Below are 13,185 nucleotides of genomic sequence, written 5' to 3'. Positions count from 1 at the left end.
GTCCAGCAAATAAAGCCCAAGTGAGAAAGCAGGGACGGAATTTAAGAGCAGAGGATAATAGAGAAGTGACTAGCCAATGGGTTAGATCAGGAAAGGAAATTAAAATAATGTCAGAACAGGGGGTGATGGCCGGAGAAAGTACCAGGGAGTGGAGGGATGAAGGTCTTGACCAGAGCAAGAAACAGGTATAGGAAGGATGAAGAAAAGAGAGATGGAGAGAGAGGAATTTATGGTCAGAAAAATGTCAGAAGGATCCAAGACAAAGGGATTCTTCTGCTTAGTACTGTCTACATAATTATAATTGGATCACCTCTTAAAGTTCTGGTCCTGCTCAAAATGCTTACAAATGCTGATCTTTTTAAAAGAAAATTAACACTCTCACTCTGGTCTCAGAGCCATCACTGTCTTCACCACTTGTACCTCAAACCTTCTTATAATAAAATTGATTTCCCATGAAACTACACCCTCTAGGTGCAAGACGGCTATTTCGATTTATTTACACCATGACTCAAGTTGGCCCTTTTTTCATCTTTGGATTTGTGAAGAGTTTTGACTTAGCATTTACTTCTCTGCTGCAACCACATAATTGGCTTAACAATTGTTCGAGCAATGAGAATGACCTAAATATAATGTTTTAGTCTAGAAATGGCTGTGAAAAACAATAAACTTTTCCTTTTTAAAAGAAATGTCTTACGTGGCAGAATGGACAAAACCAAAAGGAATGAGTGACTTTCTAAGCAGGGAATAGGGTCATAGCAAGATGCAGTGTGTGGTCTGCCCTGAGCGTGGCTGAACTGGAGAGAAGGAGAAGGTCCCCAGGGATTAGGAAAGCTGAGGAAAATGGGAGTTTGAGGAACCACCGACATGGATAGCATAGCAATCTAAGGGCAAAAGCTAGGGAGGGCAAGGTGGCCATTCCACATGCTGAAACCTTTGAGAAATAAAGGAGAATGATTAAAGGAGACAGATAAATTACAGCCATTATAAGATGCACACAAACAGCAAAGGAAAAGAATATCAGAGCTACAAGGGCAACAGAGCAAAGGAAAAGAATATCAGAGCCAGGAGAGTTTAAGAGGGCATCCTCATTACAAAGATGAGGCAACTGGACAAGAGAAGAGGTCACACAGCAAATTTAGGGGCAGATGCAGGAGAATTGAGGTCTCCCAGGACTTCTAGTTCCCACTATTGTGTCTACACCACTCTTCAATGTCCTAGAACAGCAAAAGATTAAATGTTCCCAGTGAAAATAACAACATCATAAATGGAAATCCACTTCAAAGTGGAAAACATGAGGGGGGGGAAACATTGCTTAATCAAGCTGGGAGGATGGACACCTGCTTAACCTCTCTCACCTCCCTTTCCTCATGTGGTGTCTGTCCATCTAGCCGACAGTACTCATAACCCCGCCACATACAGTAATCCTCCAGGATATCCAGTAATCGTGTCATCTGGCTAAAAATGAGGACTCTTGACTCTAAACATTTTCAAAAAATAAAAACATGCAAAATTGAAAAGGTCATTTCAAAATAAGAACATGACTTGCCAAACGAAAGAACAAGAATACATCTGAAGTTGTTCAGAATCCAATTCAAAATGCATGTTGATGTTTTAAATTCATTAAACTTTATTCCAGGGACAAGAAAGGCTCAAAACTGGACAATGTTATTCCCATATGAAAGGTACGCAAATAAATATTCGGTTTTACTTTTCTCACCCTGTTCTTTGAGTTTGGGCAACAGTTTATCCAGCGCCAGCATTTTACCACTGTTATTGACAATATGAGCATCGGTTGTATATGGTGGGCCAGGTTCGGCTCCGTCAAACAGGTAGGGATGATTACAACACTTTCGCAATTGCATGAGAATATTCAGCAGCTGCATTTTATCCGACTTTCCGACTGAGTTCAAAATATCAATATCTTTCATCAGAATCCGCGTGTACCTGCAATTTTGGAGGCACAATATAATTAAATGATTTAGTAAAAGGTTCGCTAATTCCATAAAGCAGCATTTCCTTAGTAGCTATTTTAAATTTCATTTTAAAATAATGAGATTTCTATCAAGATTAAATTCAATCAGAAAAAAAGGGCAAAGAAAAAAGCAAAGTTATGGGGAGACATGTATGGACTTGAACACTTAAAACTATTTTTCTATCATTTAAACCCATTTCTCCTTGCTTTAATCCATCAATGAAAATGGAGATCCATTGGTAGCTAGGTGCTATAAAATGCTTTTTCTTATACTTGCATGGGGTTATCTAGTTCCAGGCCTTGGCTTTCCTCATTTGACCTAAACATCCTCAGTTCCTCTAATTGTCCTTCAGAGGTCATTAGCAATCTCTCAACCTTTTGCAAGTCAAAAGGGGATTAAAGGGCAGATCCACCACAATCACAAAGGCACCACAGAGCTCATTTCTAATGCTCATTAAAGTGAGGCTGGATTCTTTTCTTAATGCCATTAAGCAATTGCCCTGTCTTGCCAGTGGTTCATTAACACTCCCAATTCCCTCTCAATTTCCTCCATATTTACACTTGGGTAATCATCTCACTGTCCACTTATATAATAAGACAACCAGTTTTCTGCAACCTTAATAGGAAAGTTTCATGTCAAGCTTATTGAAAAATTTTAAAGCTGAATTTTATTTCTGAAAACAGAATATAAAAGATAAGTTATGAAATAAAAACAAAATTAAGATGCTACCGGGTAAAGTTGAAAAAGCCAAAACTCTTTTAGATAAATATGTGAACATTAAATGAAATTAAAAAGCTTACCATTCCCTTTGCATCTTACTTAGGCCAAGGTAAATTTTTACTTCCTTTTTAGGAGGGAGGGTCTTTTCTACTTCAGCTTTTATACGCCGTAACAGAAATGGCTTTAAAACCTAAAGAGTAAAGATTTTTATGAAAGTTTATAAGGCATTTAATACCACAAGTTATATATTTTACACAATTTTAACCAACATTCTAATTGTGAATTTTCCTGCTATCATGAGAACTAGAAAAACCCAACTGTTTTTTTTAAATAGTTTTTATTTACCAGATAATGCATGGGTAATTTTACAGCCTTGACAATTGCCAAACCTTTTGTTCTAATTTTTCCCCTTTTTCCCCCCCCACCCAGATGGCAGGTCGACCAATACATGTTCAATATGTTAAAGTATAAATTAAATACAATCTATGTCTACATGTCCAAACAGTTGTTTTGCTGTACAAAAAGAATCGGACTTTGAAACAGCGTACAATTAGCCTGTGAAGGAAATCAGAAATGCAGGCGGACAAAATTAGAGGGATTGGGAATTTTATGTAGTGAAAACCCAACTGTTTTAAAGATTTTAACCAACATTCTAATTGTGAATCTGTGAATTGTTCTAAAGTTTGGGGCAGCATGTGGCAAGCCAACAGAACGGTTGTTTAGGTATGCCCTCCGGCAATCAAGCCTCATATTACTGCTGGGATTTACCCATCCAGAACCAATGGGCCAAATGAATGTCTCCTAATCAGTGTCCACTCCAAATAGCACATCCCGACTGTAGGATATCCCTAGACCCACATTATTAAAGAAAAAAACAGTTGGGAAACCTCCAAGGAGATCTTGAGATACAGAAGGACTGGTCAATGTGAAAGAGACTGGAATGAATCTCACTTCACACTAGATAGACATTTAGCCCTTACTTTTCTGTATATCAGATAAACAAATCATTACAGGAAAGTAATATCTCCTGTACCAGTGGTTCTCAGACTTTTATTCTCAGTATCTTTATACTTTAAAAAATCATTGATGATCCGTTCAAAAAGTTTTTGTTTCTGCGGGTTATATTTACAGATATTTACTATATTAGAAATAAAAACTAATTTGGAATTTATAGACCTCTCTGAAAGAGTCCCTAATCCCCAGGATTTTCTGGATCATACTTTGATAAATACACTACCTATCTCAAAAGGGTTGTTGTGGGTAAAGCCCCAAAAGAAATGTGAGATATTATTGTTATTCCGAACCATGGTAGGTCCCAGAAAACTAGTCAAATCCTGACTAGTAGTAGTCAGGGAGTTCTACTCCAAAAAGGAGATGACCAGAAAAAGTCAAAAATTCCCCAGTGGGTGATTTAGTTCAGGAGCTTCTCCAGGAAATGCTCAGAGATCCCAAGGATCTAGACTGAAATAAGAGAATTAGTAAACCTAGATTAGAATGGGGGAGGAGAAAGAAGTTGCAGACGTCCTGCCTGCTCTAGATGATACATTGCTCAAGATCATTGTGGATGGGCTCATAAAAACTCTTCTTCCAACTAATAATATAACACCACCTCCAGGCATTCAAAAGCTAACCCTTTTGACTCAAAGCTAACAATTTTGACTTACACACACACACACACACACACACACACACGTGTGTGTGTGTATATATATATATATATATATATATATTTTTTTTTTTTTTTCACATAAAATCTCTTTTTAACTTCACCTTTATCTCATCCTGGGAACAAGAGAATGTAAGTCTTATCAATCCTACTTTTCCAGATTAAGAAACTTGAGTCAGGGAATGGGCAAAAATAACCATATCACACAAGTGGCTAAAGGCAAAATTCTCCTAACTCCTAGTCTGGCCTTCTTTCCATTAGTAAGTTGGGGAATACAAGTATGTACCAGCTGCTCTCCAAGCAGATGGCTAATGGCTTCTCTCATAAATGATGAGCTACTTTGTGCACATGTAGCCTTTGGCACCTATCCCATAGGCCTTTAGTTCCATAATATTACCAGTCCTGATTATTAAGAGTTCCAATTTTTCATTGTAAAATCATTAATTAAACTGAAGGCCCTCTCCAGGTCTTGTTACTTCCAAAAAAAATGAAGAAAGCACTTGACATTTAGGACAAAGGACCTTAGACTTAAGAGGTAAAAAAATTTAGTTGGAGATCATTCTGCCTGGCTTTTACTTGCTGAATATGACTAAAGGAATGTCAGTTCACTTTCATCAGGGAGAGGCTTTTTAGTCATTTCATCAGAGAAGGCCAGAGATGGGAGAGGCGACAGGTAGCTTTGAAGAGTAGAAGACAACAAGCCGGTGGCAGGGAAAAACAGATACGTGGAGATCAACAGAGACATTCTCTCGCCCTGTGGCACCAGAGAACACTGCTGCCCTTCCAGGCATATTCCCCGGCTCCACAAAGCCAATTCTCCCACTGATGATGATATATAGATAGATAGATAGATAGATAGATAGATAGATAGATAGATAGATAGATATAGATATATAGATATATGAGAAAAGCATATTCCCTGGCTCCACAAAGCCAATTTTCCCACTGATGATGATGATGACGATATATATATATGGGAAAAGTGTACCCCAAGTTTATAAATGGAATGTTATATAATTATTCTTCTTATTGTTATTACTGCTTGCTGTACTTCTTATCATACTTTTCCATTAAATGTCATTGCTTTGGACTAACTTTCTGTGGATGCCTAGGAAAAGTAAACATCAATCCGTAAGGACTAATAAAAGCTCCGGTTTCCAGTAAAGGTAGACCCATGGAGTGCCTTGAACTGAATTTTCTGGGAATTTAACAAATGAAAGGAGTTTCCTGAGATCCTACATTGTGGGGAAATAAATTGGAATATCCCTTTGAAATACCTGCAAGGATGGTTTAAAAAAAATAATCCCAATTCAACTAGAATATTAAGTAATATAGTAATAATAATAATAATAAGTAATAATTAAATAGTAATAGCTACCATTTTTTGATATTGCTTTAAGGTTTGCAAAATGTTTAACATAGCTTATTTTATTTGATCCTCAGAATTCTGGATGGTACTATTACTATCCCCATTTGACAGATGAGAATACTAAGGTATAGAAGAGAGGAAGAAAATACTGATAAAATGTTTACTACATACCAGTAGTTTCTCAAATAGTTTCTCACTTGATTCCAACAATAACCCTGAGAGGTTTATAGCACAAGAAGCAGAAATGGTCAAAGGCTAAGTGACATGCTCAGGATGACACAGCCAGGAAGGGTCTGAGATGAGATAGCCCTAGATGGCCTATGACTGCCCCACTTTTCCGCCTCAATCATCAAGTGATCCAAGGAGTACTGAACTAAGTACCGGAGGGAGCCAACAGATACTTGTGTATTTGTGTTACCAAGTCCGTGCTGAGTGTCCATCCTGTGGGCCACTCAGCTGTTTGACTTGATGTGACCACCATGGTTTCATGGGAGAAGTTCCCCTTCTAGAAGAATCCAATCTGCCTTAGAAAAAAACTGTTCTGTTTGTTAAAGGAACACAGGTATAAGAGAATCTCTCCTCAGGTTCTGGACTATTTGAGTCACTTTTTTAATTTTTTGAAATTTATTGAGACTATAATCTTAATATATACACTACACAAAGAAAACCTGTTTTATCATTGAGAGGTTTGTCTAGGGCCACACAGATAACATGTATGGGAGGAGGGATTTGATCTCAGGGCTTCCTGACTCTAGGCCTGACAGGTATTCACTGAGCCACTTCGCTGCCATTTCCAAACCCCCTTTGTTATTTGTGTCCCAGTTATTTGACAGCAGTTAGTTTGACCCAGGAAACAAAAGGAAACACACAAAAGAAAATCCACTTCAAATCACAGCTTCAAGGTGTTGAAACGTTGGAGCTCTTTCAGGGGAAGTAACCCAAATTGAGGTCTGCAGCTTTGAGGCCTTTCTTGTAGACATTCTACTGGACTACAAGAGGTAGAGTGGTACTGCTCAACAAGAGCTGACAGGGGGTCAAATCTCATCATTTCCTGCCTGTGTGACCTGGGATAATACCTTCCCCTCCCTGAGACCCAGTTTCCAATTCCCACAAATGAGGGAGTTAAACTAAATGGCCTCTAAGATCCTTATTGCTCTAAGTCAAAGCTTCTCAAATTATGGTTTGCACCCCCTTATGGGGACCCGTAACTGAATTTGGGGATCATGATATGATTTATTATCAGTAAATGTTTGATTTGTATGGCTATCTTATATACCAAAATACCCAAGGCCATGTAAAAACTTGTCAGATAAAAAGGGTCACAAATGGAAAAAGTTTACAAAGACCTGCTTTAAGTCAATGAGCATATATATGACTGGGGACAAAAGGGAAAAATCTAGCCAGGCCACAGAGACAAAGAAGGATGGGAATGTTGGGGAACAATCGGGATGATATTTTAAAAGTGTTTTACAAGTCTCAAAGCATGGTATAAACCATAATTCTTCTTATTAATACAACAGTGGGCAATAAGTAGGAATTAGGGAGACCGTGAGAGGCCTTCCATGTGAAAGAAGTTACTGGGATTACTGAACAATGGACAGAGGTGTCACATGGCGCAGTCGGTAGCTCCTGTTGTCATGACAACAGTAATCCCACACCTCCAGATGTTAAAGCTAGGGATGGAACCCATACTACTGGCTAACAGTGCTACTAAGGGTGAACAGAACTGAGAAGCTGGGGTTGCTACAGAGAGTGTTGAACTTCATGGCCTCAATTGTTGTTACGTGACTGGTGTCCAGAACTATTGTTGAAAGCAACAAAAAGGCACATAAGACAAGAAGTAAGGGAATGATTCCTGAAGACTTTGTCCCTTGGGGGGAACAATGCCTTCTCGTTGAAACAATGAAATTAGTCACAGCAGTGGAATGGGGTGCTAGAGCAAATGGCCCCCAGTTCCACCCATGGCACCAACAAGCAGAGAAGCCCAAGGATGTCTGGGGCAAGAGACAATCCTTGAGTTAGTAGGAAGCAGATTGTCCTGTCCCAGCATGCTCATGGATATCTCTAAGATGTGGGAGACTTCTGTGTGATGTATTCACAATAAAAGCCAGTAGCAGATTTCTCTTGGGCAAGAGAATTGTACAAATATGTTTCTACATATTGGCTTTAACATATATTTTAACATGTAGAACATATATTGGATTGCTTGCCATCTAGAGGAGGAGGTGGGGGAAGGAGGGGAAAATCTGAAACACAAGGCTAGGCAAAGGTCAATGTTGAAAAATTATCTGTGCATAGATTTTGAAAATAAAAAGCTTTAAAATAATTTTAAATAGCTAGCACCCTGCATTGCATTCTGGTGTGGGGGAAGAGAAATATACCAGCAGTGATTAGGATTGGAGGAGACCATTCTAGAAAAGAGGGGGGGGCAGCTAGGTGGCACAGTGGATAGAGCACCAGGCCTGAATTCAGGAGGACCCGAGTTCAAATGTGGTCTCAGACACTTAACACTTCCTAGCTGTGTGACCCTGGGCAAGTCACTTAACCCCAGACTCAGAAAGAGAAAGAAAGAGAGAGAGAGGGGGGGGGGGGGACAATAAGGGCACCATCCTGGTGGTAGCAGGTGATGGACACCAGTAGACCCAACCAAGCTCTAGGAAGCTTCTCCAGCTAATGGGGTATGATGGGACAAGTTTGTCTCTGTATGTGGCCACCTTGCCAGAGCCACTCTGACCATGAGAGAGTCTTTCCAATTACCCAATAGGGTATGGCAAGAATCCTGACAGTTAAGAATCATGACTTCCTCTCCTCAGGGACACTCAAGGCCTGAATGCTCCAATCCATCCCTGGGGATTATGCTGGGCCTTATGGAACTTTGGAGCCCCACAGAGTCCATATGTATGGGACTGCCACAGTGCCTTCAGGAACACAGGGCCACAAAATCCTCCCGACCTGCCAACACTGGCATCAGAGCCACATTTTGACATGCACCAGGTCTTGGGAGTCTCGGGAGATGGAGAAGCCAGAGGCGTGTAAGGACATCTGGGGCTACAAGATCGATGGACAGAAGCCTACCCCCTCTCCATGGCCTCAGCTCGGAAGGGCTCTTACAGAAACAAGCAATAGTATGCTGCTCAGGGTCAAGACCGTGGCAAGCTTCTGCTGAGGATGCAGAAGGTAGCAACACACCCATAGGAAGCTGTCCCTTAGCAAGCACTTTAAAGACTAAGCAAACTGCTGGTCCATGAAAGAAGGAGGAAGAAGAGGAGGAATCGTTTTTGGCATTTATATTATTATTTCACTTGATCAACAGTACTGAAAGGTAGGAGCTATTAGAACTCCCATTTTACAGATGGGAAAACTGAAACTAACAAAATGAAGTGATTTGCCCAGGTTCACCCAGCTAGCAATAATTAGCAAGTAGCATGGATATAAGGTTTTAAGATTTGTAACATATTTTCTATATGTCGTCTCATTTGATCGAACTAGGTGCTACTATATTATCCCCACTTCACAGAGGAAAACTCATGGACTGAAGGGCTAAGTGACTTGTTGAAGGTCACAGAGCTAGTGAATGTCAAAGGCAGAAATGAAACTCAAGTCTTCTTGACAAATCTCTCCCCTGTCCCATACAGCCATATGTGGCTTCTGGTCCAGAAAGAGCCAAGAAGTCAGCCCTACAAAAGTGTTATTTTAATGCCATATGTAGATCCTGCAGGACGCCAAAGTTCCACAAGGCTCAGATCTCAAGGGCCCTCAGCATATTTGTTGGGGAGAGGCTGAAGCGTTCAGGCCTTGAGTATCCCCGAGGAGAGGAAGGCGTGACTCTTAACTGATAACTGATGTCTTAACTTAAATATCTTCATCCTAAGTAGGTAATTTAATTGCAAAGGTTCTCTCATGGTCAGAGTGGCTCCTGGCAGGGCGGCCATATACAGAGACAAACTTGTCCCATCACACCCCAAGGGCTAGAGAAGCTTCCCAGAGCTCTACTGGGTCTATTGGTGTCCATCACCTGCCGCCATCACTGGGGTGGTGCCTTTATTGTCCTTCTCTTTCTTTTCTAGAATGACCTATGCAAATCCTGATCATTGCTGGTACTCCCCCCCCCCGCCATTGCCATGAAAACATTACACAGAAGTCTCACACATCTTAAGAGAGACATCCATCAGCATGCTGGGACAGGAAAATCTGCTTCTCAGTAACTCAAGGATTGTCTTTTGCCCCAGACATCCTTGGGCTTCACTGCTTGTTGGTGCCATGAGAGGAACTGGGTACCATTTGCTCTAACACCCCATTCCACTGCTGTGATTAATTCCATTTTTTCTACAAGGGGCCTTGTTCCCCCTAAGGGACAAACTTGGGGTCCTTAAGGGTGATGAGAGGATAAAGAAATCGGGTGTTGGTATCTGCTGCAATATAATTGCAATCAACCAAATCGGCCAGCTATAGGGGGGTCCCTATTTAGACAGTGGGGCAGGCAGGAAGCCAGAGAACGCCCCGTTTTACTCTAATAAAGTTGAATTGAAAGGCGACGAGAGTGAACCAGGAGTGCCAGTGTGGGCCTGCAGAATAGCAGATGTGAAGATGCTAACAGGAAGCCTGGGCCCAACAAAAACACAAGGATCAATCCTATTAGGCTCGTGACGGAGCTTATATCCAAGCCTTCAAGGAAGGAAAGGGAGAAGCCATTCCCCATGTAGCTAATTAATGGAGCATATTGGAATACGTGCTTCACGTGCAAACACAGACTGGGTCACCACGGGCTGGATAGGATTTAAGGTTTTGATGAGCAATAGGCTGTGATTGCTAATGTTAGGCATTATTGACCAGGTATCCTAGAAAAACTAATACAAAACTGTCTCTGACTAATTTGGGATAGGGTAATAGTAACTGAAAGGGAAAGCAAGGAAGGGAGCGGGATCAGAAGAGGCTTCCTGTAGAAGGTAGCACTTGAGTGTGAAAGCCTGGGCAAGGCATTTAACCTGTGGCTGCCTCAGTCTCCGCATTTATCAAACGGGGATCCTAACAGCACCTTCTTTCCGACAATGCAATGAAGATCAAATGAAATAACGATTGTAAATGGCTCTATCAGCCTTAAAGTGCTCTATAAATGCTAGCTATTATTATTACTATTGTTAAGAGGTAGAGGAGAACTTGTGCAAAGAGCATCCTCTGTGGCCATTACCCATAAGCTGCAGGTTTCTGTATCTGGTCTATACATCTCTTCATGACTGAGCGTCTTGTGATGTTATCATGCTTTGTACTGTGTAGGAATTGGGAAGCTTAGTCTAACATAGGTGATGCTGTCACATACTATAAAGGAAAGCTAGAAATTCTGTTGCCTGCGTACCCTATTGACAGCTGTATGAAGTTTTAGGGTAAAGGCCACATGTGTGAATTGGACTATGAATTGGACTCTATGGTTGAAAAGATCACCTGGGACTTACTAATCAATTTATGTTACTTTTATATTATGTGTTGGCTTGGGCTGAATATTTATTAGCAAGAAAACAAGGCTAATTTTTTTGGCCCAAGTACATCAACAAAACCAGAAGAGTCTGAAGTTGACAAATAAAGCCCTAATAAGGGACTGTGAGCCAAGTAGGAAGAGAAAAATGGCTTCCTTTACTTATCCTCAATTCAGATTTATTTACCAAATCAGAGAGGATTGGGGAATTTCTCAACTCAAGTCACATAGTCATCTGAGACAAAGTTATCTGATGCTAAGATTCAACATCAGAAAAGGGAACTGAAGGGAGAGACAATATTGGCCTGGTGGTACCCGGCCTGCGGGAGTGGGGGTTTTGTTAGCCGGGTGTGGTGGCTATAATCTTTGGCTGTGATTATACAATCTTGAACTTACCCTAATTAGGAAGAAGTTTTCTGTCACTGTACTCTAAGACCCAGCTTCTCAAACTGTGAATTAAGACCCTATATGGGGTTTCAGAACTGAATATAGGGGGAATCCCAAATTATGATTTATTTTCAGCAAGTGTTTGATTTGTATACTTATATGCACAGGGGCATGTAAAAATTTCCCTGCCAAAAAAGGATCATGAGTGGAAAAAAAAGTTTCAGAGTTCTAACCTTAGAGACTGGAGCTGAAAAAGTTGGCAGCTGGTCCTGAAGATGATCAAGCCCAAAAGGCAAGTAGAATGAGTAAAAAGGAAGACAGAAGTAACGGCCAGTGAGCAAACACAGTGTGACGCTCAAGCCCGGTCCCAGAAAAGCAGCACAATGACGTGCCCAGAAGACGAGAGGGAGCCATACATACAAGAGCAGGGAGGTCAGAGTCGGGTTGTCCTGACCTCCCATGTTTCCTCTGTGTGTGACCTTGGACAAGCATCTCAGCTATGTGTATGTCCTGTTCAGTCGTCCCTCCTCTTGAGAATGTATTTGGGGGAGGGCGTAAGAATGTTCTCAGTTAACTTTGCTTATTTTGCTAGCTCGTTAAATGAGCTCATTAAGAGGAGAACTAGATACTCTGAGTGGGAAAAAGCTGCCTGAATCACAGGAGCAATCTGATCATGGTCCAGCAGGGGGCAGAGGAAGAAGAAAAAATTAGTTACTGAACAAACTGTAGCTTCTGGGTGTCTGGTAAAAGCAAAAGAGAATCTATGGAGGGATGAGCAAATTGAAAGTGGATTAGAAGTTACCATGGATTGCTGAAAATAGCAGAGCAAGGCTAACTGGGGTGCAGTAATAGCTAGGAAGGGGTTAGGACAGGAATTTGCATGGAGAAGTCCAGTTGGTAAAAGGTGATCATTGATTGTGAAATTTTAATCAGGTGCCTGTGATTGAGCTATAAATGTCCACAGTGCTTCAAAGAGACAAGCCTGAAAATCTAGACCAGGGGTTCTCAAACTGTGGCCCGCGGGCCAGATGCGGCCCACTAAGGATGTTTATCCGGCCGCCGGGTTATGGCAAATGGGCTGAGGGGCAGAGACAGAGGGTGAGTTTTTGTTTTTACTATAGTCCGGCCCTCCCACAGTCTGAGGGACAGTGAGCTGGCCCCCTATTTAGAAAGTTTGAGAACCACAGGTCTAGACCATTATGAAGCCATGGATGACATGCAATGGGGTGCAATGGTTGTATTTCTGCTACAGCAGAGAGCCTGGGTTCCAAGTTTAGGCTGGTCTCTCTCACAGAGAAGGCAACGAGTCTCATCTTCTTCGCACCTCTCCCCATTCACAGCTGTAGGGAGGATGAAAGACTCTTAAAGGACACAAAAGTAAAGCTTCCATGGGAAGGCCATCTGAGGTGGAATATGGGAGATGTTGTCAAGATTGAGATGACTGAGAATTATGGGGTATTATTACACAGAAGAGAAGGGGAAAGAAATGAGCACCTGTACAATTAGGGCTTAAAAATAGGACCTTCCTTGGAATAGCTAGATAGTACAGTGCATTCAGGAGGAAATGAGTTCAAATCCTGCTTCAGACACTTAATGCTTC

At 41.2% G+C, this 13,185-nt stretch overlaps 1 protein-coding gene across 3 annotated transcripts in view; it reads right to left on the bottom strand.

The window, feature by feature from the left end:
• Window positions 1-13,185, bottom strand: part of SMARCA1 (SNF2 related chromatin remodeling ATPase 1) — a 118,575-nt gene that overhangs the window by 59,103 nt on the left and 46,287 nt on the right. For all 3 annotated transcript variants that reach the window (XM_074277582.1, XM_074277581.1, XM_074277583.1), the window contains 3 exons: window positions 2,774-2,883; window positions 1,718-1,944; window positions 1,356-1,477 (listed from right to left, as the gene is read on the bottom strand). In XM_074277582.1, coding sequence (XP_074133683.1) covers window positions 1,356-1,477; window positions 1,718-1,944; window positions 2,774-2,883 — 459 coding nt within the window. The remainder of the gene's footprint in view (window positions 1-1,355; window positions 1,478-1,717; window positions 1,945-2,773; window positions 2,884-13,185) is intronic.

The sequence above is a fragment of the Sminthopsis crassicaudata genome, chromosome X (assembly GCF_048593235.1).
Source record: "Sminthopsis crassicaudata isolate SCR6 chromosome X, ASM4859323v1, whole genome shotgun sequence".
NCBI classification, from domain to species: domain Eukaryota; kingdom Metazoa; phylum Chordata; class Mammalia; order Dasyuromorphia; family Dasyuridae; genus Sminthopsis; species Sminthopsis crassicaudata.
The sequence above is the reverse complement of the archived record's forward strand: the minus strand, read 5'-3'. Positions and strand labels throughout refer to the sequence as shown.